The 22,690-nt window shown below is 40.6% G+C and overlaps 1 protein-coding gene across 2 annotated transcripts in view; it reads right to left on the reverse strand.

The window, feature by feature from the left end:
• Positions 1-17,577: 17,577 nt before the first annotated feature.
• The window catches only part of ELAVL1 (ELAV like RNA binding protein 1), a 111,366-nt gene continuing 106,253 nt past the window's right edge, over positions 17,578-22,690 (reverse strand). For both annotated transcript variants that reach the window (XM_073546535.1, XM_073546545.1), the window contains exon 6: positions 17,578-20,461. In XM_073546535.1, coding sequence (XP_073402636.1) covers positions 20,137-20,461 — 325 coding nt within the window. In that variant the 3' untranslated portion in view covers positions 17,578-20,136. The remainder of the gene's footprint in view (positions 20,462-22,690) is intronic.

Below are 22,690 nucleotides of genomic sequence, written 5' to 3' on the forward strand. Positions count from 1 at the left end.
TATGCATGTTGCACGTGTTTGATATGTGAATGATGTGCATACCACTTAATAGAATACAATCTGAACAGTAGCAGCTAGGGAATAATGAGCAATTCTACATATGAATACATAAAGAAATTACTTAGCCAAAAATTGAGTACCCATGCAATATTAGTATGACACAAAGCAGATTAAGTTTTATTGCAGTCACCTACAGTAGAAAAAGTGGAGTGTGGCCCTCAGAATAAGAAAAAAAAGTCACTGCACCCCGTGTGTAATATATATATATTAATTTTGGCTCACCTGGTGAGGTGGATCCTCCATGCCCAAAGTCTGAGAAGGCAAATGGGCATCTGTGCAGCAGTTGAGGCACACAGGAAAACAAGAATTGGAGGCCGCAGGCGCACGAGACCAGGAAGCAGAAGTAATGGAGACAGCAGGCATAGAGGAGACAGGAGTAGAGTCTTAAAACCAAGACACAGGTGTATGTCTCAGTGAGCCTTACATAGGCTCAGGCAGACGATCTAATGGGAGCACATCAGGCCAACTGCATAGCCTGACATACAGCACAACAGAGTTCTGCAGAGCAGGGTGAAGGGAGTAAAGCCAAATCCAGAAGAGGAGTGCAATATATGTATATATAGATATATACAGTGCCTTGAAAAAGTATTCATACTCAACTTTTCTACATTATTTCATGTTACACCCACAAACTTAAATGTATTTTATTGGGATTCTATGTGAAATACCAACGCTAAGTAGCAAGTATTTGCCAAGCGTACAGGAACCGATACATGGTTTTCAAAACATTTCAATATAAACAAGAAAATTGTGATATCAATTTGTATTCAGCCCTCTGTATTATGATACTCAAATAAAATCCTGAGTGAACTGTCTCCTGAAGTCATATAATTAGTAAATTGAGTCCACCTGTGTGTAATCTATTCTCAGTAAAACTAGAAAACATTAAGGATTAAACCTCATCATGAAAACCAAAGAACATACAAGATATAGTAAGGATAAAATTGTGGTCAAGAGTAAACCAGGGTTAGGTTATATTAAAAAAAAAAATAGCCCAAGCTCTGAACATCTCACGAAGCACTGTTCAAAGCCTCAATCAAAAATGGAATGAGTATGGCACAACTGCAAACCTACCAAGGCATATGGTGGTCCACCTAACCTGACATTCCAAGCAAGGAGAGCAATTACAATTAGAGAAGCAGCCAAGAGGTCCCATGGCCACTCTGGAGGAGCTGCAGAGATTCACAGCTCAGGTGGAAGAATCTGAGCACAGGACAACTATTAGTTGCACTGTATACTCCCCAAATCTGGTCAATGTGGAAGAGCGGCAAAAAGGTGCCTTAAGTGTAAGAGTGGGAAATAAAGCGCACAATAGGGTGATACCCTATAGAGGTGCGACTGGCACGACTCCTATGTGGACATGAAGAAAAATAGCTGATGCTGCCCTGTGGCTGGTGGATAAATCCTACAGGACAAACATGTAGGTGGGCTGCGCTGCTGCAGTAAATCAATTCTTCAGAAAGGATGAAGAAAAAAAGGCCTTTTATTCACAAGTTTTCAACGCCGCACAGGTGTCTATTGAGTGACAAAACTAAATGAAAAAACATTTGCTTTTTTCACATGATAAAGACACCGGCAGTTTAGATATAAGCATATTCATGTGATTAAATTGCCCAAAGTCCAGATATAAATCCATTCAGAATCTGTGGCAAAACTCAAAAATTGCTGTTCACTGATGCAATCTCACTGAGCTAGAGCTACAGTGAAGGAAATAATTATTTGATCCCTTGCTGATTTTGTAAGTTTACCCACTGACAAAGACTTGAACAGTCTATAATTTTAAGGGTAGGTTAATTTTAACATTGAGAGACAATAACAAAAAAAAATCCAGAAAATCACATTGTATAAATTATATAAATTTATTTGCATTTTGCAGTGAGAAATAAGTATTTGATCTGTCTGGCAAACAAGACTTAATACTTGGTGGAAAAACCCTTGTTGACAAGCACAGCAGTCATTTTTTGTAGTTGATGGTGAGATTTGCGCACATGTCAGGAGGAATTTTGGTCCACTCTTTTGCAGATCATCTCTAAATCATTAAGATTTTCAGGCTGTCGCTTGGCAACTCGGAGCTTCGGGATTAAGATCTGGAGACTGGCCAGGCCACTCCATGAAGTTAATGTGCTTCTTTTTGAGCCACTCCTTTGTTGCCTTGGCTGTATGTTTTGGGTCATTGTCTTGCTGGAAAGCCTAGTCACATCCCATTTTTAATGTCCTGGTGGAGGGAAAGAGGTTGTCACTCAGGACTTTACGGTACACGGCTCCATCCATTCTCTCATTGATGCGGTGAAGTAGTCCTGTGACCTTAGCAGAGAAACACTCCCAAAACAATGTTTCCACCTCCATGCTTGACAGTGGGGACTGAGTACTTTGGGTCATAGGCAGCATTTCTCTTCCTACAGTAAGATGAGTTCATGCCAAAGAGCTCAATTTTTGTCTCATCTGAACCACAGCATCTTCTCCCAATCACTCACAGAATCATCCAGGTGTTCATTGGCAAACCAGATGGGCCTGCACATGTGCCTTCTTAAGCAGGGGGACCTTGTGGGCACTACAGGATTTAAAGCCTTTACAGTATGTGTTAGCAATGGTTTTCTTGGTGATTGTTGTCCCAGCTGCCTTAAGATCATTAACAAGTTCCCCTCATGTAGTTTTAGTTTGATTGCTCACCTTCCTTGTGATCAAGGATACCCCACGAGGTGAATTTGCATGGTGTTCCAGATCAATGTCGATTGACAGTCATTTTGTATTTCTTCCTATTGTACTAACAGTTGTCTTCTCATCCAGCTTTACATATGGGTTTGTAGCCCAATCCAGCTTTGCGCAGGTATATGATATTGTCCCTGACATCCTTATAAAGCACTTTGGTCTTGCCCATGTTGTAGAGATTAGAGTCTGACTGAGTCTGTGGATAGTCTTTTATAAAGGTGACTATTTAAGTCAGCTGTCTTTAATGCACGTGTGGAGAAACGGGGTCAGTGGGTGCTCTCATCTGCTGGCCCAGCAGTCTTTAGCAAGACTGCATGGACCAGGGCTCATACCACTGAACGCCAACTATCCCCCGGTGGGCAATACACTACACAGACAACACAGGGTTATGGTAAAAGTGTGGCAATACTTTATTGAACCACAACACCAAATAGCAAACAGAACAATCCTAGAAATTACACCAAGATAGTGCACATTACAGGGTCTCACCCTTCCGCTGTCTCGCCGGGATAATGGTAGATGTTACGTTAGAGCTCCCAGAGTCACTATTCCTCCTGTGATATACACACAGAGAAGAGGTAACGACAAGCGTAGGAAGATGACAGAGAACAAGGTCCAAAGCCAGTTGACACAAGAATCACCACCTGGTTTATCAGACCATCTCAATGGAACCAGGCGACCAGCGGGTCCCAAAACCTGGCTTTCTCCAAACATATCCATGGTTAAGAGATGGTCACTGGATCAGATTTGTGTCCTTCCAACTGGAGTCAACAACCCCTAGGTTGATTCCTATAGAATCATAGATCCGTGACGGTGCCATGATCAATTGGCTGCAGTACTCTAATCCACTGAGTGCTTTGCAGAATGTCCGACTGGTAGCTCTGTATGAGATCTGCTGTCTCTTGAGTCTTTTTATACCTGAGGCATGTGATCTATTTTTAGATTTACCCAGTGTCCTTCAGTCCACCCTCACAGCCTTTCCCTATCTACCTTTGAAGTCAAACTGGTTATAGAATACAATGCACAATTAGCATATGAGCACACAATAAACAAAGATAAACACACACTATGTATAAGTTACTATTACATACATGCACAGTATGTTAAATTGTATGCAAGGCTGTCTTCTTGACCCACCAGAGATAAACACTTAAATCCACAAGCCAATATACAGCTAAGTCAATTCTTCTTGATTTGCAAAAACAGTCGTCTGGCTACTTAAAACATACTCTGGTGTCTTCACAGCAGGTAACGAGTTGATTAGGAGCGGAACTGGTCTATAGGAGCCAGAATTCTTAATGGTGGGTAGGGGATCAAATACTTATTTGCTACTGCAAATTGCAAATAAAATTTATATAAAATTTATACAATGTGATTTCCTGGTTTTTATTTTTGATATTATATCTTTCAATGTTACAATTAACCTACCCTTAAAATGATAAGACTGTTCATGTCTGTCAGTGGGCAAACTTACAAAATTCATCAAGGGTTCAAATACTTATTTCCTTCACTGTATTTTGCAAAGAGGAATGGACAAAAATGTAAGCATCTAGATGTGTAAAGCTGGTAGAGACATATCCAAAAATGACTGTCAGCAGTAATTCAGTGAAAGGTAGCCCTCAGGAGGGCCAGATTTAGATTTTTGATTTGCTTAAATGATTAGAAAACAGTGTACCATTTCTTTTACATTTCACAAATACTTGCTACTTAGTATTGTTATATCCAATGAAACCTAAAAATTCACTTAAAGTGCACCTGTCAGCAGTTTGGGCCGATATAAGATGCGGCCATCACCTTTCAGGCCTTATACACAACATTCTATAATGCTGTGTATAAGCCCCCAACCCGACCTGGAAGAACTGAAAAATAAGTTATACTTACCTGTGGGGCGGTCCGGTCCGAGGGTGTCGCTGGTCTTAGTCCAGCGCCTTCCATCTTTTTATCACTGCCCTCCTGCTTGCTTCTTGCGGATGACGCAACCCTGCATCATCCACACAGGCTCCCCGGCATCACACTCCTGCACAGGCATACTTCTCTACCCTGTTGAGGGCGGAGCAAGGTACTACAGTGCGCAGGTGCTGGAAAAAGTAAAAAAGCCCTGGTACCTGCACATTGCAGTACTTTATTCTGCCCTTAACAGGGCAGAGAAGTATGCCTGCGCAGGAGTGCGATGCCTGGGAGCCTGTGTGCATGATGCAGGGTCGCTTCATCCACAAGAAGCAAGCAAGAGGGCGGCGACCATAAGATGGGAGGCGCCAGACCAAGACCAGCAAAACCCATTGGACCGTCCCACAGGTAAGTATAATAGATCTTATATTTCAGTTCTTCCAGGTCGGGTTAGGGACTTATATACAACATTATAGAATTCTGTGTATAATCCATGAAATGTGATGGGCGTATCTTATATTGGCTAAAACTGCCAACAGGTTTCCCTTTAACATGAAAATACATTTTATAGATATACACGTATACATATACACACATGTACATACAGTGGGGAAAGTATTTGATACACTTGTGCCTGGTGTCCTTAGACAGCTCTTCGGTCTTGGACATAGTGGAGAGGTAGGAGTGTAATTGAGGGTGTGGCCAGGCATCTGTTATACAGGAAAGAAGTTCAAACAATGCAATAAATACAGGTAATGAGTGCAGAGTAGGAGGGCTTCTTAAAGAAAAACTTACAGGTCTGAGAGCGCCAGAATTCTAAATCATACAATGTGATTTTCTGGCTTTTATTTTTAGATTCTCACAGTTTAAGTGTACCTACAATACAAATTACAGTCCTCTCCATTCTTTGCAAGTGGGAAAACTTGCATAAATCGGCAGTGTATCAAATACTTACTTTCCCCACTGTATTTTGTGTAATTTTTTAGTTAAAATGGGTGGGAAGTATAATTCAGTTATTGTGGTGTTAATTGTATATTAGTATTGTGCTATTACTGCATATGGTGTTAGTGTGGTAACTTAATAGTATAGGAACTGTAGACTGTGTAACAAATATCCTTTATTGATACACGATTTTGTTTCAGTTAGTCGCCGTTCATACAGTACATGGCAAAGGAACTAGAAAGAGTTAAAAGTGTGAGGTATAGTCCGGATATTGGTTATTGATAGTCAAGCCTGACATTAACAATATACGGAATGCCCGCCCTGTAACATCTGTCAATCTTTGTCTGGGGTAAGGATGATTCTGAGAAAGGATAGTAATCAACCCAGAACTATACAGGAGGACCTGGTCAAGACCTGAAGAGACCTAAAAGAGGTTACTGTTAGTAATCCACTACTCCATCATGGATTAAATTCCTGCAAGGTCCCCCTGCTCAAGCTAGCACATTTCCAGGCCCGTTTGAAATTCGCCAATTACCATCTGGATTATCCAGAAGATGTATGGGAGGTCAGATGAGACCAAGATAGAACTTTTTGGTATCTACTCTACTTGCTGTGTTTGAAGGAAAAATGATAAGTACGAGCGTAAATGCCCAAGAACACCGTGCCAACTGTGAAGCATGGTGGGGTAAATGTCATACTTTGAGGGTGCTTTTCTGCAAAGGGGACAGGATGAATACACAGTATTGAAAGGACGGATGTGGTCATATATCAACATCATTCCCTCAGTAAGCATAATTAAGAGGGTCGTGGCTGGATCTTTCAGCATGACAATGACCCAAAACACCTAACCAGGGCAACTAGGAGTGGCTCTGTAAGAAACATTTCATGGTCAGGGAGTGGCCTAGTCAGTCCCCAGACCTGAATCCAATAAATCTTTGGAGGGTGCTGAAACTCAAATGTTGCCCAGCTACAGCCCCAAAACCAGAAAGATCTGTAGAAGATCTGTATGGAGAAGTGGGCCAAAATCCTTGCAGCAGTATGTGAAAACTTGATCAAGAACTACAGGAAATGTCGGAACTCTAATTGCAAACAAAGGTTTCTGTATCAAATATTAAGTTGTTTTTCTGTTGTATCAAATACTTATTTCATGCAATAAAATGCAAATTAATTATGTAAAAATATGTGATTATATCCCCCTGTCCTGCAGGCCCCATTTTTGATGAAATAACTCCCCTGACACCTGCACATCTGCTAATATTAATGTAACCAATTACATTGATTAAAATCACATACTGAAAGAAGGATCGGGTGAGCGCTGCTTTTCTTGTTACTTTTTCTGATATAATACATGTTCTTTATGCATGCACCACCCCGAAGAAAAAATTTCTGAGGATTTGGGTAGAAATAACACAAAAAAAGTGATTTGGTGCCTGGAATAACCCTTCTTTTTTTAAATACAGTGTGATTATCTGGATTTTTTTGTATTAGATACCATCTCTCAAAGTTGAAGTGAACCTACGACAAAAATTACAGACCTCTACATTCTTTCTAGGTGGGATAACTTGCAAAATCAGCAGTGTATCAAATACTTATTTCTCAAATGTACATCACTGCAGACTTGTCCACGTTTAAATCTACTGTGTTGGTTATAATCTGGAACAGCTCTGCAGCAGTGCTGCCAGAACTATGAGAGGACAAGTGCTGCTGTAAATGTTTGTAATGAGTTAAAATGGAAAGTAAAACAGGTTTGTAAATTACAATTAAACATTTGTTTCCCTTGTCAAGGTCAGGACTGAACATCACATGATGAGTGCCTGAATCATGGCGTAGAGTGGTGAAGGTGAAGTCAAGGGTGCAGAGGTGAATTGACATCCGGAATCCCGAGGAAAAGCTGGGTGAAGTGGCTATTAATGCCTCTCATGTGGAGCCCAGTTTAAAGAAGGACCTGGTGCGTCACCTAATCCATTCCTTCTTCAGTAGTGTTCTTGACCAGAGGCTGCAGATAGTTCTGCTTAGGACAGTGGTGAAGGCCTTCCTGACTAGAGATAAGGGAACATGTATCTAATATAATATAATACATATATACACTGTATATACACATACATATATAGTTAAGATCAGAAATATTTGGACAATAACACAAATTTTGGCTTTTTAGCCATATACCAAAAGATTTTCAAGATACAGCTATATAATCAGTGCAGACACTTGGTTTTAAATTTGAGAGCATTTACATCGTGATTGGGGTGCGGAATTGCAGCGGTTTTACATCTGCTCCATTATAGACATCCGCAGGTGTAAAAACGCAGGAGAAAGTCGCACAAAATCTGCAGAAAATCCACAGGAAATCTGCACTAAATCCGCAAGTAGAACGCAGGTCATTTTACCTGCGGATTTAGCAAAATCCACGTGGAAAAATCCGCACCAGAATACACAACGTGTGCATATACCCTTAGAATGACAAAAAAAAAAAATGAAATTCTTCAGAGAAATAGCAGAAATGTTAGGAGTGGCCAAATCAAAAGTTTGGTACATTCCTTTAAAGGGAATCTGTCACCCCTTTTTTGAGATATCATATAATGATATCATTCAATTGGGTGTCACATAAGGATTCTCTTAGTACTTTTGCTTCCCCCTGACCCCGCACCTTTCATGCATACCTTGATTATATCGGTTCAGATGTATGTAAACTGCCGCGGTCCGGTCCGCTGGGCGGGGCTTATTCAACTGGTCCCCCCTCCCTGTCTTGCTCTACGCATTTCTTCTTGTGTAGAGCAAGACAGGGAGGGGGGGAGCAGTTGAATAAGCCCCGCCCAGCAGACCGGACAGCGGCAGTTAACATACATCAGAACCGATATAAAAAAGGTATTTATGCATGAAAGGTGCGGGGTCAGGGGGAAGCAAAAGTACTAAGAGAATCCTTATGTGACACACAATTGAATGATATCATTATATGATATCTCAAAAAAGGGGTGACAGAGTCCCTTTAAAATCTGTCACCCCTTGTAACTTGAGCTTGTAACTCAAGAAGGCCTGGATGTCCTCGGAAGACCTCAGTGGTGGAAAATAGCAGCATTTTCTACATGGCAAAGAAAAAAACATTGACAGCATCCGCACAAGTAAATAATACTCTCCAGGAAGTAGGGGTTTCAGGATTGACCATATTTTTCGGACTATAAGATGCATTTTTTCCCCAAAAAAAATTGCGAGGAAAATGGGGGGGGGGGTGCGTCTTATAGTGCGAATGCAGGCTTACCAGGGGGTTGCGGAAGTGGTGTGGTGGCGGCAGAGGTGCGGCAATGCTGAGGCGCGGTATGGCATGCACCTGAGCTGGGTCCCTTCCTCAGGTAGGGTGACGCCGTGGCCAGATCCGGGTGAATGTCATCCGCTCAATGCTTACTTTTATTCCCCATTGACTTGCATTGGGGTTGGGTTTCGGACGAAACTCAGACTTTTTTTGCCCTAGTCGGACCAGTTTCATCCGACTCAAATTTTGTTTCATTGGGGTTTTACCAAACCCGATCCGACCAAAGTCGCTCAACTCTAGTCATGATCCATAGCACACCACATCCTCAGTAAAACATGGTTGAGGCAGTGTGACTGCATGGACATTCATTGCTTACAATGGCACTAGGTCACTAGAGTTCATTGATGTGACTGAAAACAGAAGCAGAGGGATGAATTCTGATGTGTACAGGGCTATATTTTCTGCTCAGTTTCAGCTAAATGCAGCAGGGTTGATTGGACCGACCTTCACAGTACAGATAGAGAATGACAAAACAGACTGCGAAAGATGCTCAGGATATTTTTAAGGCAAAGAAGTGGAATATTCTCCAATGGCTGAGTCACTCAAACCCATTGAGTGTGCATTTCATGAGCTTAAGACAAAACTTAAAGCAGAAAGACCAACAAACAAAGTAAAAACTGAAGTCAGCTGCGGTAAAGGCCTGGCAAATCAAAAAGGTGGAAACTCAGCGCTTGGCAACGTCCATGGCTTTCAGACTTCTGTCATCGTATGCAAAGGATTCTCTACAAAGTATTACAAAAATTAACAATTTATGATAAAAGTTAATTTGTTCAATTACTTTTGAGCCCCCTAAGTCAGGAGGCTTTGTAGAAAAATGGTTGCAATTTCTAAACATTTCACAGGATATTTTTGTTCAACCCCTTTAAAGATATTGTCCACTCACCAACTCAGGTACAGGATTTGCCATAAATGCTTGAGGATAACGGTCCTAAATAACGCCATATACCTTTTCTGCCAAGTTTCATATTTAATGCCTTTATCCTCCGCTTTCTGTGTCCTGGCACCAGCTCTGTTGTGATAGTGCATAGCAATCACTTTTTGTTCAGAATCCTCTGCTCCCTTCTTACTAAGTTTCCCATTATTTCTTGTGCTGGTCTGCAAGCCAGCAGTGTGCAAGGACCTGTAATTCTGCACATTCTGTTCAGCACAATGGTTCATAGACTAGCAACAATACATAAAGGAACAACCCTGCCAATCAAGATTATCTCACCGAGACAGCCGATTGGATGTAATTGACAGATGGATGAGCAGAGATCTGAATATATTATACAATTATTACAGCAGGGTATATAATATACAGGGTATACAGCAGTGTGTATGCTTACAGATAGGAGAGCTGGGTCTGCAGAAGGAGCATATACACAAAAAACAAATAAGTGATCTCTACTGAATGCATGCAAGCATCGCCAACCCTCAGTTCCCAGTGCCCGATAGCGAGGCAGAATCAGAAGGGACATCACAGGAAGCCAGGAGATCCTTAGCCAGAGACAATTTGACCAGGTAAACTTAACTACTGTATTTTTCGGACTATAAGACGCACCCAGGTTTTAGAGGTGGAAAATAGGGAAAAAAAATATTTGAAGCAAAAATGTGGTAAAATAGTTAATAACATTAATAAAATACTATATATGGTGTTGTTATATATAATAGGATGTTATTATGTTGGAAGCTACAGGTAGAAGATGGTGCTGCGGGACCAGTGTGGTGTCTGTAAAGTACTATAGGAAGACGCTGGAGGGTAACAAAGGGCTTATATATAAAGCACCACGGCAGCACTGAAAAACACTAGAGTGCTGCTTTAAGATCCCATGTGAGAACTATAACTCCCATCATATCCTGCAGATCCTATGCATGCTGGGAGTTATAGTTCACCACAGGAGTGGCAGTGTTTTTTGTCTGTTGCAATTACTAACCTTTTAATTAATTCTTACTTGTACAGGCAGTGCAGGTCCCGCAGCCAGCCAGCCATGCTGTGGTGAGGTAAAGAAGAGCTGGACCCTCACATGACCGCACAGGGCCCTGTAAGAGGAAGCTTGCAGATTCTAATGTGGTGTGCGCAGGACCTGATGACATAATGAAGAGAGAGGGCTCTGTGCTGTCATGTGATGCTCCAGCCCGCCCTCTTCATGACCTCACACAGGTCCTATATATGGGAGCACTCCGCATCAGTAGGAGCCCAGCTGTGCTGTCAGGTATGCGGCGATCCCTCCTGTGGCACCCCGCTCCTGCCCCCTCCTCCAGCGGACACACGATCTCCCCAGTCCCTCTTAAACGGCTGTCACTGAGGGCACTTTCAGGGTGGTGACAGCTGCTGCGGCAGTGACCACAGGCTCTGCCCCCGATGATGTCCCATTTCAGAATCACAGCAAGAACTAGTGAATCTCAAACAAAATGTCATTGTTGATTATTGAAAAAATTGGGTTAAAAAAAAGCCAATTGCAAATTTATTTATTTTCATGCTAGACATAACCGGTCTGTAAGAGCAGCATAGGTTAAACATAATAGAATTCCTACTTGGGAACTCTTGTTTCAAAACCAAAACACACCGGAAAAGCGAGGGCTCTAATGAAAGATTAGCAGGATTAAGTCCTGTATTCTACAGTAGTTTTAACGCTTTATAATAGTCATAACTTGAGGCCAGTAAAAGTTCCAAGGGTAGGAAAACCAGCCTCAGAAAAAGTTTAAATCCAAAACTTTATTTAATACATCTTAAAAATACTGGCTACTGTCAAACATTTAAACACAATAGTCAAAATGAAATTTGCAAGGATCACCTTATAAATAAGGCTAATGACAATCATTGCTCGCTAAAAAAAAAGACTAAAAAATATGAGTGAATGTTACAAAGCGTAAACAAAAATACACAAGTAGCACAACTATCAAAAGATGGACATCAATCAGGAGCGTGTGCATAATATATACCTAAAATGCCAAAGTAGCCAATATAAATGTGTCAATATATACAGCAGCAATTGGATAGTGTGATATACACACAATGTTGTATAGCAAATGGGTAAAGTAACCCTTACACATATAGCATGATAAAGTATAGCATGAAAGGTAAGACCCGGCTACAATCTAGTGCACTGGCATTTGCTAATCTCTAATAAAATAGGAATGCTTTTTCTCTGGGTTAAGTAGGCTCAAACTGAGCAAAACCCTTTGTGTACCGTCGAGCTCATCAGACCACAAAGAATCTTGCTGAGCTGTGGCCATGGATAACTGAACAGATCAAACCATTAACGTTTAGAAAGTGGACACATGGACATTTACATTACACCTACATACATGTCATCTCAATCTAAATATGTAACCATTAAATATGAAGTTGGTCTCCCTTTTCAAACTATGGAAGTATACAATTGTCTAAAATATCTAGGTTGGCTGAAGCATTAATATTTCCCCTTCACTGAAGACTAAGGCTGGGGTGACGGCAGTCGATTTTCTCAGGCGAGACAATCGGGATGATTATGGTAATATCACTCGGATCAAACTATCATAGTCTGATCCGAGTGTCACCTTAGTGGGTTCAGATTTTCTCGCATGAGAGAATAATATCATAGGTGCAGGGAAGATTGAGAACTTCATTTCTCCATTCTGTGTCCGCAGCAATCGGACTGCACTCAGAGGATATCCGAGCGCAGTATAATGTTTCACACGCACCCATGCCTTTATATGGGTGTGCGTGATCCAAAAGTATCGGATGTATTTGCAGCATCCTGTGAATTTTTTTCTCATGCCGAATCAGCATGAGGAAAAAAAAAGTGCTGGTTGGCACTGCCCCATAATATAACATGGGTCAGAGTGCCATCTGATAAAACATCTGATGTTATATGGTCATGTGAGCGAGCCGTAAGGTGTTGGCTAGCCCATGAAACGCAAGCATAGCTACTCATCCAAATTTAAAAGTAACACCAGAGGCATTAAAGAAAAAGATATACTCAAACCAAACCCCCTCCCCAGGTGACACATTCATGAAGCGCTAATGGGTTACGTCGACAGTTGAGGGTGTGCTGAAGACCTAAATTTGTCATGACCAAGCGCCTATGAAAACCCACCTGTGGCTGGTGCTCAGAATATAGTGCATAAAAAAAATAAGAAAAAAAGAAATAGAAAGTTTAAATCCCTTCCGTCAATCAACATAAAAAGTACAACAAAAGATTCAGATTTGGTATCCATGTCCGTAAAAGTATGATAACATAAAAAATAATTAACCTCAACAGCAAAAGGCTGCTATATATATTAAAAAAAAAATTGTACTGCAAAAAAAAAAAAAGGTTTTCACATACAGGTGCCTCTCAAAATTAGAATATAATCAAAAAGTTTATTTCAGTTTTCAATGCAAAAAGTGAAGCTCATATAGAGTTTCATATAGAGTCATTACAAACAGAGTGATTCATTTCATGTGTTTATTTCTGGTAATGTTGATGATTAAGGCTTACAGCCACCTGCAAAGGCGTCCTAAGTGTTTAAAAAGGTCGCTTAGTCTGTTTCAGTAGGCTCCACAATCAGGGGGAAGACTGCTGACGACAGATGACCAGAATGCAGTCATTGACACACCCCACAAGGAGGGTAAGCAACAAAAGGTCATTGTTAAAGAAGCTGGCTGTTCAGAGTGCTGTATCCAAGCATATATTAATGGAAAGTTGAGTGGAAGGAAAAAAAGTGTGGTAGAAAAAGATGCACAAGCAACCGGGATAACTGCCTTGATAGGATTGATAAGTAAAACGCCATTCAAAAATTTGGGGTATATTTACAAGGAGTCATTGCTTCAAGTGCCATCACACACAGACGTATCCAGGACAAGGGCTACAAGTGCCGTTTTCCTTGTGTCAAGCCACTTATGACCAATAGACAACGCCAGAAGCGTCTTATCTGGGCCAAGGAGAAAAAAAGACTGGATTGTTGCTCAGTTGTACAAGGTGTTTTCAGATGAAAGTAAATTTTGCATTACATTTGGAAATCAAGGACCCGGAGTCTGGAGGAAGAGTGGAGAGGCCACAATCCAAGCTGCTGGAGGTCTAGTGTGAAGTTTCCACAATCAGTGATGGTTTGGTAAGCCATGTCATCTGCTGGTGTAGGTCCCCTGTGTTTTATCAAGACCAAAGTCAGCGCAGCTGTCCACCAGGAAATTTTATGCTTTCCTCTGGCGACAAACTTTTGGAGATAGAAATGTCATTCTCCAGCAGGACTTGGCACCTGTCCACACTGCCTATAGTGCCAATACCTGGCTTAAAAACAACAGCATTACTGTGCTTGATTGGCCAGCAAACTCGCCTGACCTTAACCCCATAGAAAATCTATGGGGTACTGGCAAGAGGAAGATGAGACACACCAGACCCAACAATGCAGACGAGCTGAAGATTGCTATCAAAGCAACCTGGGCTTCCATAACACCTCAGCAGTGCCACAGGCTGATTGTCTCCATGCCACGCCGCATTGATGCAGTAATTGATGCAAAAAGAGCCCCGAACAAGTATTGAGTGCATTTACTGAAAATACATTTCAGTAGGCCAACATTTCGATTTTAAAAATAAGTTTCAAGCTGGGGTTATAAAGTATTCTAATTTACTGAGATAATGACTTGGGTTCTCATTGGCTGTAAGCCATAATCAACATTAACAAATAAACACGTGAAATAGATCACTCTGTTTGTAATAACTATATAATAGGAGTTTCACATTTTGTATTGAAGGACTGAAATAAATTTACTTTTGGATGATATTCTAATTTTGCGACAAGCACCTCTAGCTTATTTGCAAAAGAAAAAAAACAAAAACTATGCACGTTTGGTATTGCATCACTGTAATTACACTAGAGATTCACGTTCACAAGCCTTTTTTTGGGCAAGAAATGAATAATGTTCAAGCAAAATTTCGGAATTGCACTATTTTGCAATTTCACGGCATCAATTTTTTTAACCAGCACATTGAAAGGGAAAATGAATGATGCCTTTTAAGACAAAATCGTCCTGCAAAAAACAAGTCCTCATATACAAGAAGAAATTCAAAAGTCATGGCTATTGTAATAAGGAAAAAGTATAAATCACAAGATGAACAATTATCCGATCAGGAAAGCGTTAAACTCAACTAGGATGAAGGCTTGATGCTTAAGAGAGTAGATCAGGATACTTTGAGTGTTCACTTAAAAGTGCAGCTCAATTGCGAGGCAGCTAATTCATAATGAATTTCTGTCTTCCTTTCTAATGCAACACTACAGCGTTTTTGTTTTTTTTTCCCAGTGCTGGAGTGGCTCTTTAAAATGCAAGCCCCTCTGGCTGGTTCTTCTACTTGTCTTCACCTTTTAATGACGACACTCTAGGCGAAGTCAGAAGTTACATCACAACCTCTTAACACAAGACTATGAGAACCGGAATCAGGCTCTAATAGACTTGTATTGCAAAGTGACCACTGGCACGCTCCAGTGTCCAGCAGGTCACCTTTAAACAATATAATGTGATTATATTCTGCAGAAAAAAATAATATGCCCAACTGCAGATGATGTAGCGCAGACATTAATGTTTGATGAGGCTACAATAGAAACATTTGAGAAGCCCTCATGTTAGATGCATGAACACAGACCATGCTAACAGTGGGCAATGTATTATAAACAAACGTCTTTTAAGTGGAATTCTACATCACAATATGGTCAAAACATTAGGCCTAGCCATGAGTTAAAAACCTTGAAATCAAATCATGAGACTCAGCCCAGCCATCAAATTTATATTGTGCACTTACCTGCGCTGCCCCAAACATTTATGTAGCTTCTCCACTTCAATTTGCTGAGAATCAGACACATTGCAGAGGAACAGGGAGGAAAAGCTTGAAAACACCGAAAAACCCCACCCACCCCACACCCATATGAATGTGGAGTCCAAATCAGTAACTCTGCAAGATGCCAGCTGCTTGTCTGGTTATTCGAATGCTAAGGAACCTCTGCTCAAAGTGGTGACTCCCAAACCTTTTCACAGGTGGAAGAAGACAGGACAATTTAAGTTTTTAAAAATGGTACGTTAGCTTTCCTCTAGAAGCACTTTTCCTATGACTAGGTTCTGTAGAGGCAGAACACTGGAAGATCATGTGAAGGGCCTCTTAACCTTTGTTCCTGTCGCAGCAAAGGTCAAGAAAGACAACCAGTGGTGCCATTATGAGTAACATATTGGAAAAAGGTAAACTATAGTAGGAAATTAGGTGTAGCCAAAAACTTGTAAATGTTATTCTTAGAATATCCTTTTTAACTTAAAATAAGTCTGCATTGCTTCACTGAAAAACATTACAATTTACATAGGACTGCTCAAAAATAGGCAGCCAATTGAAGAATATATTGTCTGCATGCAGCAGTTCTTCTGCCAATACCATCATAATGTAATGACTAGTGATGAGCGAGTATACTCATTGCTCAGGTGTCCTCCGAGTATTTTGGCGTGCTCGGACATTTAGTTTTCTTCATCTCAGCAGCATGATTTGCCACTTGTAGACAGGCTGAATACATGTGGGAATTCCCTAACAGGCATTTTACACATGTATACAAGCAGTCTAGCAGTTGCAAATCATGCAGCTGAGACGACGAAAACAATCTCCGAGCACACCAAAATACTCGGACACTCGAGCATGCTAGGGAAAACCCGAGCAACGAGTATACTCGCTCATCACTAGTAATGACAAAACAGCACTTGCCATACACAATGCCTTGGATCTGCCAGGTAACAGCGCATTTTTCCCCAATACATGTGGAAAGACCCAGAGTGCTGTTTATACCATTACAACACAGCTCAACTATCCCCATGCTAGAGTGACAGTAAGCATCAGGAATGAGAAGATCTCCGTGTAATAAGGTTACACCACATTACATTTCAAAAGAGTGTTTTGACCTGAGCTTCTCTGGGGGCGCTTGCTTTTTTCTTCTTGTATGATGGACGCAGCCTTCTTATGATTGGGCAACACCATACACAAGAAAAAATAAACAAAAGAATCTTTGCCTACAATTATTTGGCTAATAGTGAAATTAGCACGCTAGGCACGTCAAAGTTTGAAATCCAATATATTCGTAACAGGAAAAAAAAACAAAAAAAAACTTGAGCCCTGAAGCGGGACAGGGGTGTGACACCACAGCTACTCTTAACGGCCCGTCACACTAAGCAATATCGCTTAGCAATATCACTATAACGTCACTGGTTTTTGTGACGTGCTAGCGATATCGCTATGTCTGATACTTATCTCCGACCGCTCCCCCGCTGGTAATCGCTGATCGCGCAAGAACGTCCTGGACCGTTTCTCGTCATCGGCTTCCTGCTGTGACGACGAGCGACGCGTGGACGCGGGCGGGAGGACGTCAGGATCGCCTTGTCTGACAGGTAAGTAGCGACCCCCGACCCCTGTGATGTTGCTGGTGAAATCTGCCTGTGTGGCAGCTCACTAGCGACCACTTAGCGATGCACCAGCGATCCTGACCACATCATATCGCTGGTCGGGATCGCTGGTACATCGCCAAGTGTGACAGTACCTTTATTCATGACAAGCTGCGTCGTTTAATACACCAGAAAGAGTACACTATCAATTTTGTTTGCTTACACATGACCTTCCTAGTTGCAAGGAAAATAAATATTATTTAGATTTCTGCAAGTAATTTCTGCAAGCAGCTTACCAAAATAAAATAAAAACAAAAAACAAAACTTGAGCAATACAAAATCAAATTTAATAGTCAAGTTTAAAAGTAAAACAAAAAAACAACAAAGGAAAAACACAAAAAAAGCAAAAACTAAATAAAGAAAAAAACTTGAAAATTAAAGGCAGTCTGTAGAAAGCTTACGGGGATTATTTTATTTAATAAAGGTTTTCCACTGCTATTTGACCGCTTTCATATGTCCCAACACTTCCTAACAACTAGTTTTCCAATATACGTCCATTTACGCCGTTTCTGTAAGCTTATCTGTGTGAGTCATGTGTTCTGTCATGCAGCCACTGCCACTTCCAATATGGAACCAGAGTCAGAAGAACTGAGTAGCGCACGTCATTGCTGGGGTTGGGCTACCTGAATGACAGCAGTCTAAGCACACATGTACAGATCAGACTTCACGCTGCTCCTCTGCCTGAAATCTGCTGAAACTTTCAAGTGCTGTCTTTTTAGCTGACAAGAACTGCTCCTCATTAGGCTAGTTTCACACTAGCGTTTTTGAGCGCAGCGACGGCCGCCGCTAAGCCCCGCCCTCTGTCGGTAGCTCCGCCTACCGGCGCATGACGTTGCATGCGCCCTGCGTCCCCTATCTTTATCACTGGGGACGCAGGCTGTGCGCAGTATGCGTTTGGCGGCGCATGCGCCTTTTTGACGGTGCGCCGGCGCAACCAAACTGCAGCAGGTTGCGTTTGGCGCAGGTCGGCGCACCGTCAAAAGGACGCATGCGCCGCCAAACGCATACTGCGCACGGCCTGCGTCCCCAGTGATAAAGATAGGGGACTCAGGGCGCATGCAGCGTCATGCGCCGGTAGGCGGAGCTACCGGCGGAGGCGCGGCAGGGGCGGGGCTTAGCGGCAGCCGTGCGCAGGCCGTCGCTGCGCTCAAAAACGCTAGTGTGAAACTTGCCTTAGAAAAGCACATCACAGAGCTTGTCGGCTAAAGGAGCTGGAGCTCCAAAGCATCAGCAGCTCAGATGAGGCTACACTATCCACGGCTTGGATCCTTCTGATGCTCTGTAGCGCACTGGCCTTTCAGTTGACAAGCCCTGTAATATGCTTTCTATTAAACAGCAGCGAATTGCAGCGCTTGTCAGCTGAAAGGACAGCACTTCAAAGCTTCAGCAGAAAAGGAACGTGATGTGTGTGCTCTCAGCGTACATGCTCAGACTGCTGTCACTCACCAAGAGGTAATCCAGCCTCACCAATGAGTGCGCTACTCACTTTGACTCTTGTTCCAGATAAAAAGTAGAAGTGGCAGCGTGACAACAGAGGAACACAGCACTCACACAGAAATGTGCTCACAGAAGCAGCACAGGTAACGAAAAGTATAAAACAAAACGGATTGCTAGGAAGAGTTAGGACATTTGAAAGAGGATGCAGTTATTTGTGGAAAACCTACAAATAAGAATCAAAAACTCTGTTAATATTTTTAACTTTAGGAAATTAAACTTTTATATGCAAATGGTCAATACTCCTACAAAAGAAATTCACAAAAAAGGGACGCAAAAAAGCACAATGCTCAAATGTTTACAAGTGTTATTAAAACAGTAATCTTAGTTGAATGTCATACATTTAACTTGTTTGAAAAGCATGGACATGAACTCAACTATACTGTACTAATACAAAGTGCACTATGCACAGTATGTCACAAGAAAAAAACCTTTATATGAAAAACATGTTTCAGAGTTCAGTTATTGAACGGAGAACTCTTTGGTCCTTCCCTGCCTCTGGGAATATAGAAGTCAATGGGATGATTTACTTTTATGGCAATACATATGATTTTATAGGGAATAGAAAACTTTTGTAATACAAAAAAAATCTAACTCTCCGCCCCCACCCCACAAAAAAAAAAAAATCTTAAACAGGTTCATTATTTGGAACGTTAATCTACGGAGCTACACACACTGATACAGACATGTTTAGTGATAGATCTCCATTTGGACTTAAAATTTAAATCAAAGCCCTTACAACAAAAAAGAAATTATATATCTATATTTATCTACCTAGAGATATATAGGTGTGCATATAAAATATATATATTTTATATACACACACATACCATATATCTCTAGATATAGTATAAATCAGTGAGCAGGAGGGTGAGAAAAAGGTAAAGCAGAATATATGTGTGTATGCGTATATATACACACACGCGCACACATACATTAATTAATAGTTGAGCTGGCATCTTGACAGCTTGCTTAAAAAAGTAATTTCCAGCGTCAGGAAAATGGAAACCCACAGGTCAAACCTTAAAAGTCTTCAAGGTTAGCGTAAACTTAAAGTTATCCGTAGGGTATATTTAAAGTTATTTATTCATATTTTATTTGTATATTTAAAGTAAATAACTTAAGGAACTTAAAATTGGTCTAACATGTTGGGATCTCAGACCGAGACCCCAGAGTATAAAATTCCCCCCCCCCCCCACTTTTCATTTAGACCAAGACAAACACTTGTGAAAATTGGCGCAAATGAGTTTTACACTAAGAAAAAAAAAAAGTTTTCCCCCAACTTTGTCAATCTGATTTTCTCTAATCCATACAAAAAGACAAGAGCAAGTTATTTGTGGGACTTGCTGGTTTTGAAAGAAACTTGTAAGGTCTTGTCTCCTAAACGGTAGCCATTCAGACTCGCAATGGCCATGGCTGCTTCTTCATAGTTTGTCATGGTCACAAAGCCAAAACCTTTGCACTTGTTGGTGTTAAAATCACGAATAACCTTCACATTAGTGACAGCTCCAAATGGACCAAACATCTGCCAAAGGATTCCTTCATCTGCATCTTGACCAAGGTTGTAGATGAAGATGCACCATCCAGATGAAGCACTGCTGGCAACATTCACACCAGATATACTACTCATATGATCTACCCCCATAGGTGAAAACCTATTTAGGAAAAGAAAAAAAAAATTATACTTTTTTACATTTATAACAGCTATTATGTAAATAAAAGTAATGCATTAATAGGAAAATAAAGGGGAATGCAGTGAACTTACAATAAATATAAAAAAGGCACAAAATGAATGGTCTGACATCTGAAATTCTTCCATCTGTTGGTATCACTGTAAGGGCTCATTCAGATTTTTATTTTTTGTCACATATAAAAATTATCATGGTTTCAGTGTTTGAGTTTCATCTGTTTTTCTCAGATGAGAAAATAAAAAATTAAAATTCTTTATTTTCTACTGTCTAGCAGTCTGTAAAAAATGGAGAGAACTTGGATGGCAGACTGCTGTCCATTGTTTTCAGACCCACACTCTTGTATTGATTGATAATTTTGATCTGACACACTGGTCAATAGATGAGTCTCCACTATTTTGCTCACACCACTTTGTCCATAAAAAAAAATTAAATTAGAAATCAGAGATGAGCAGGCCCATGGACAACACTGGGTACGAGTTCTAGCTGTGAAAAACTAGTATGTGAAAATCGGATGTTTAAACAAGCCCTTAAACCAAATTTGTGGCTAATCCATTACCACTGAAGCCCGTTTTCAACCTCCTGACAGCTCAATTTTTCAAATCTGACAGGGCACTTAATGGTAGCACTGGAATACATCTATAAATCCCAGTGATGCTGAGATTATTTCATAACATTTACTTACTGATATTGGGAAATTTATGCTTATAAGATTTGTATGTACTTGTGAAAATATCAAAAATTTGGTGAAAATGTAGATAAATTTGCAATTTTCAAACAGCTTGACTTTTTTTTTTTTTTTAATAAGGGCACAAAAAGAAAATACTTAATTCATAAATAAAATTTCTCATTTAGCTGACGTCACCATAATAATTACCAGTACAAGATTTTTTTATTTTAATAGGATGAATCATTTTTTAAATACAATTTACAATTTTTTTTTTTTACAAAACCAGTAACCTTCAAAGTTAGTTTGTGGGGTCTATTTTAGAAACCCCGCAAAAGGAATACAATTTTAAAAACTGCAACATTTAAGATTTTCCAAACCACATCCAAAAAGTTTGATTTTACAAACACAGAATTAACATAACGGATTTTTTTTATTTTTATTTTTTTTTAACAGAAACCTTGTTAACCCTAGTCATGGATAACAGCTGCAAGCTCACGCAGATCCCACAGCTGTTACCATTTTGACACCGAGGGATCACAAAAATGCCATCAATTTCTCAAGGTTAACAGCCAAGTGGTTGGGTGGGGGTGGGTTGTCACAGATGACACCAGGGAGATAGCGCAAATCCACCTGCTACCACCAGTTTATCAGGGCATGCAACTCCGCTACCTCCAATCGTCAGGGCAATTACACAGTTAACCAACAAGGCTGCTTCCACTACTGGGACTGTTATTGGGGAACTTATAGTTAGCGTTTGGCATATACACCTCCACTTTAAATACATGAAATATAATATATCATAACATAATAAATATATTCCAGTATGGTCACTTCCAGCTCCACAATAATAAAAGAAAGAGCCACTGCTGTAATTGGACACCAGTTACAGTTAGCATATGACTTCATGTGCGCTGTTTACAGAGCAAGAGGAACAGAGCTATTAATTTTGATATATTTAAATCAAAAAGGTAGCCAGTTTTTATACAAAAACAAGGATGAAACCTAATGTGAAGCAAACAATACAATATGTACAATTGCATATAAAAAACAAAAAGATTAGAAGAAAATTACTAAATCTGATGTCACGAAAATGTCTCAGAGCATAGCGGAGGGAGGTACTCATCAGGAAAACTGACAGAACCCAAAGCAAGATGTACCTTCCACATCTGAAAAATGACCGACCCAAACACTATTATTAGATCATGGTTATGCCCACATACCTAGATGGTGTGGGGACCAATTGTGGGATGTTCTATGTCTGTTTATTAGATCCCCAGCTTACAGGATCTCTCTGCCCCTTGAGGTTCCAGGCAGTAGATATTGTCATGTTTTGGATCACGATTTTCTCTTTACATAGAGATGAAACCTGGATAGCACTATCCACTGGATCGATATTATGTTTGAAGGAAGATGTTACGTTCATCACTTTGTTACGACGCTGAAAATATATTTCCCATAATTATCAGATCAGTACAAACACCCACCTTGTACCTTGCATATACTGTATTATGGGTACTTGAGAGCTG

The sequence above is a fragment of the Dendrobates tinctorius genome, unplaced genomic scaffold (assembly GCF_039654945.1).
Source record: "Dendrobates tinctorius isolate UK_male_01 unplaced genomic scaffold, ASM3965494v1 ptg000011l, whole genome shotgun sequence".
Lineage (NCBI taxonomy): Eukaryota > Metazoa > Chordata > Amphibia > Anura > Dendrobatidae > Dendrobates > Dendrobates tinctorius.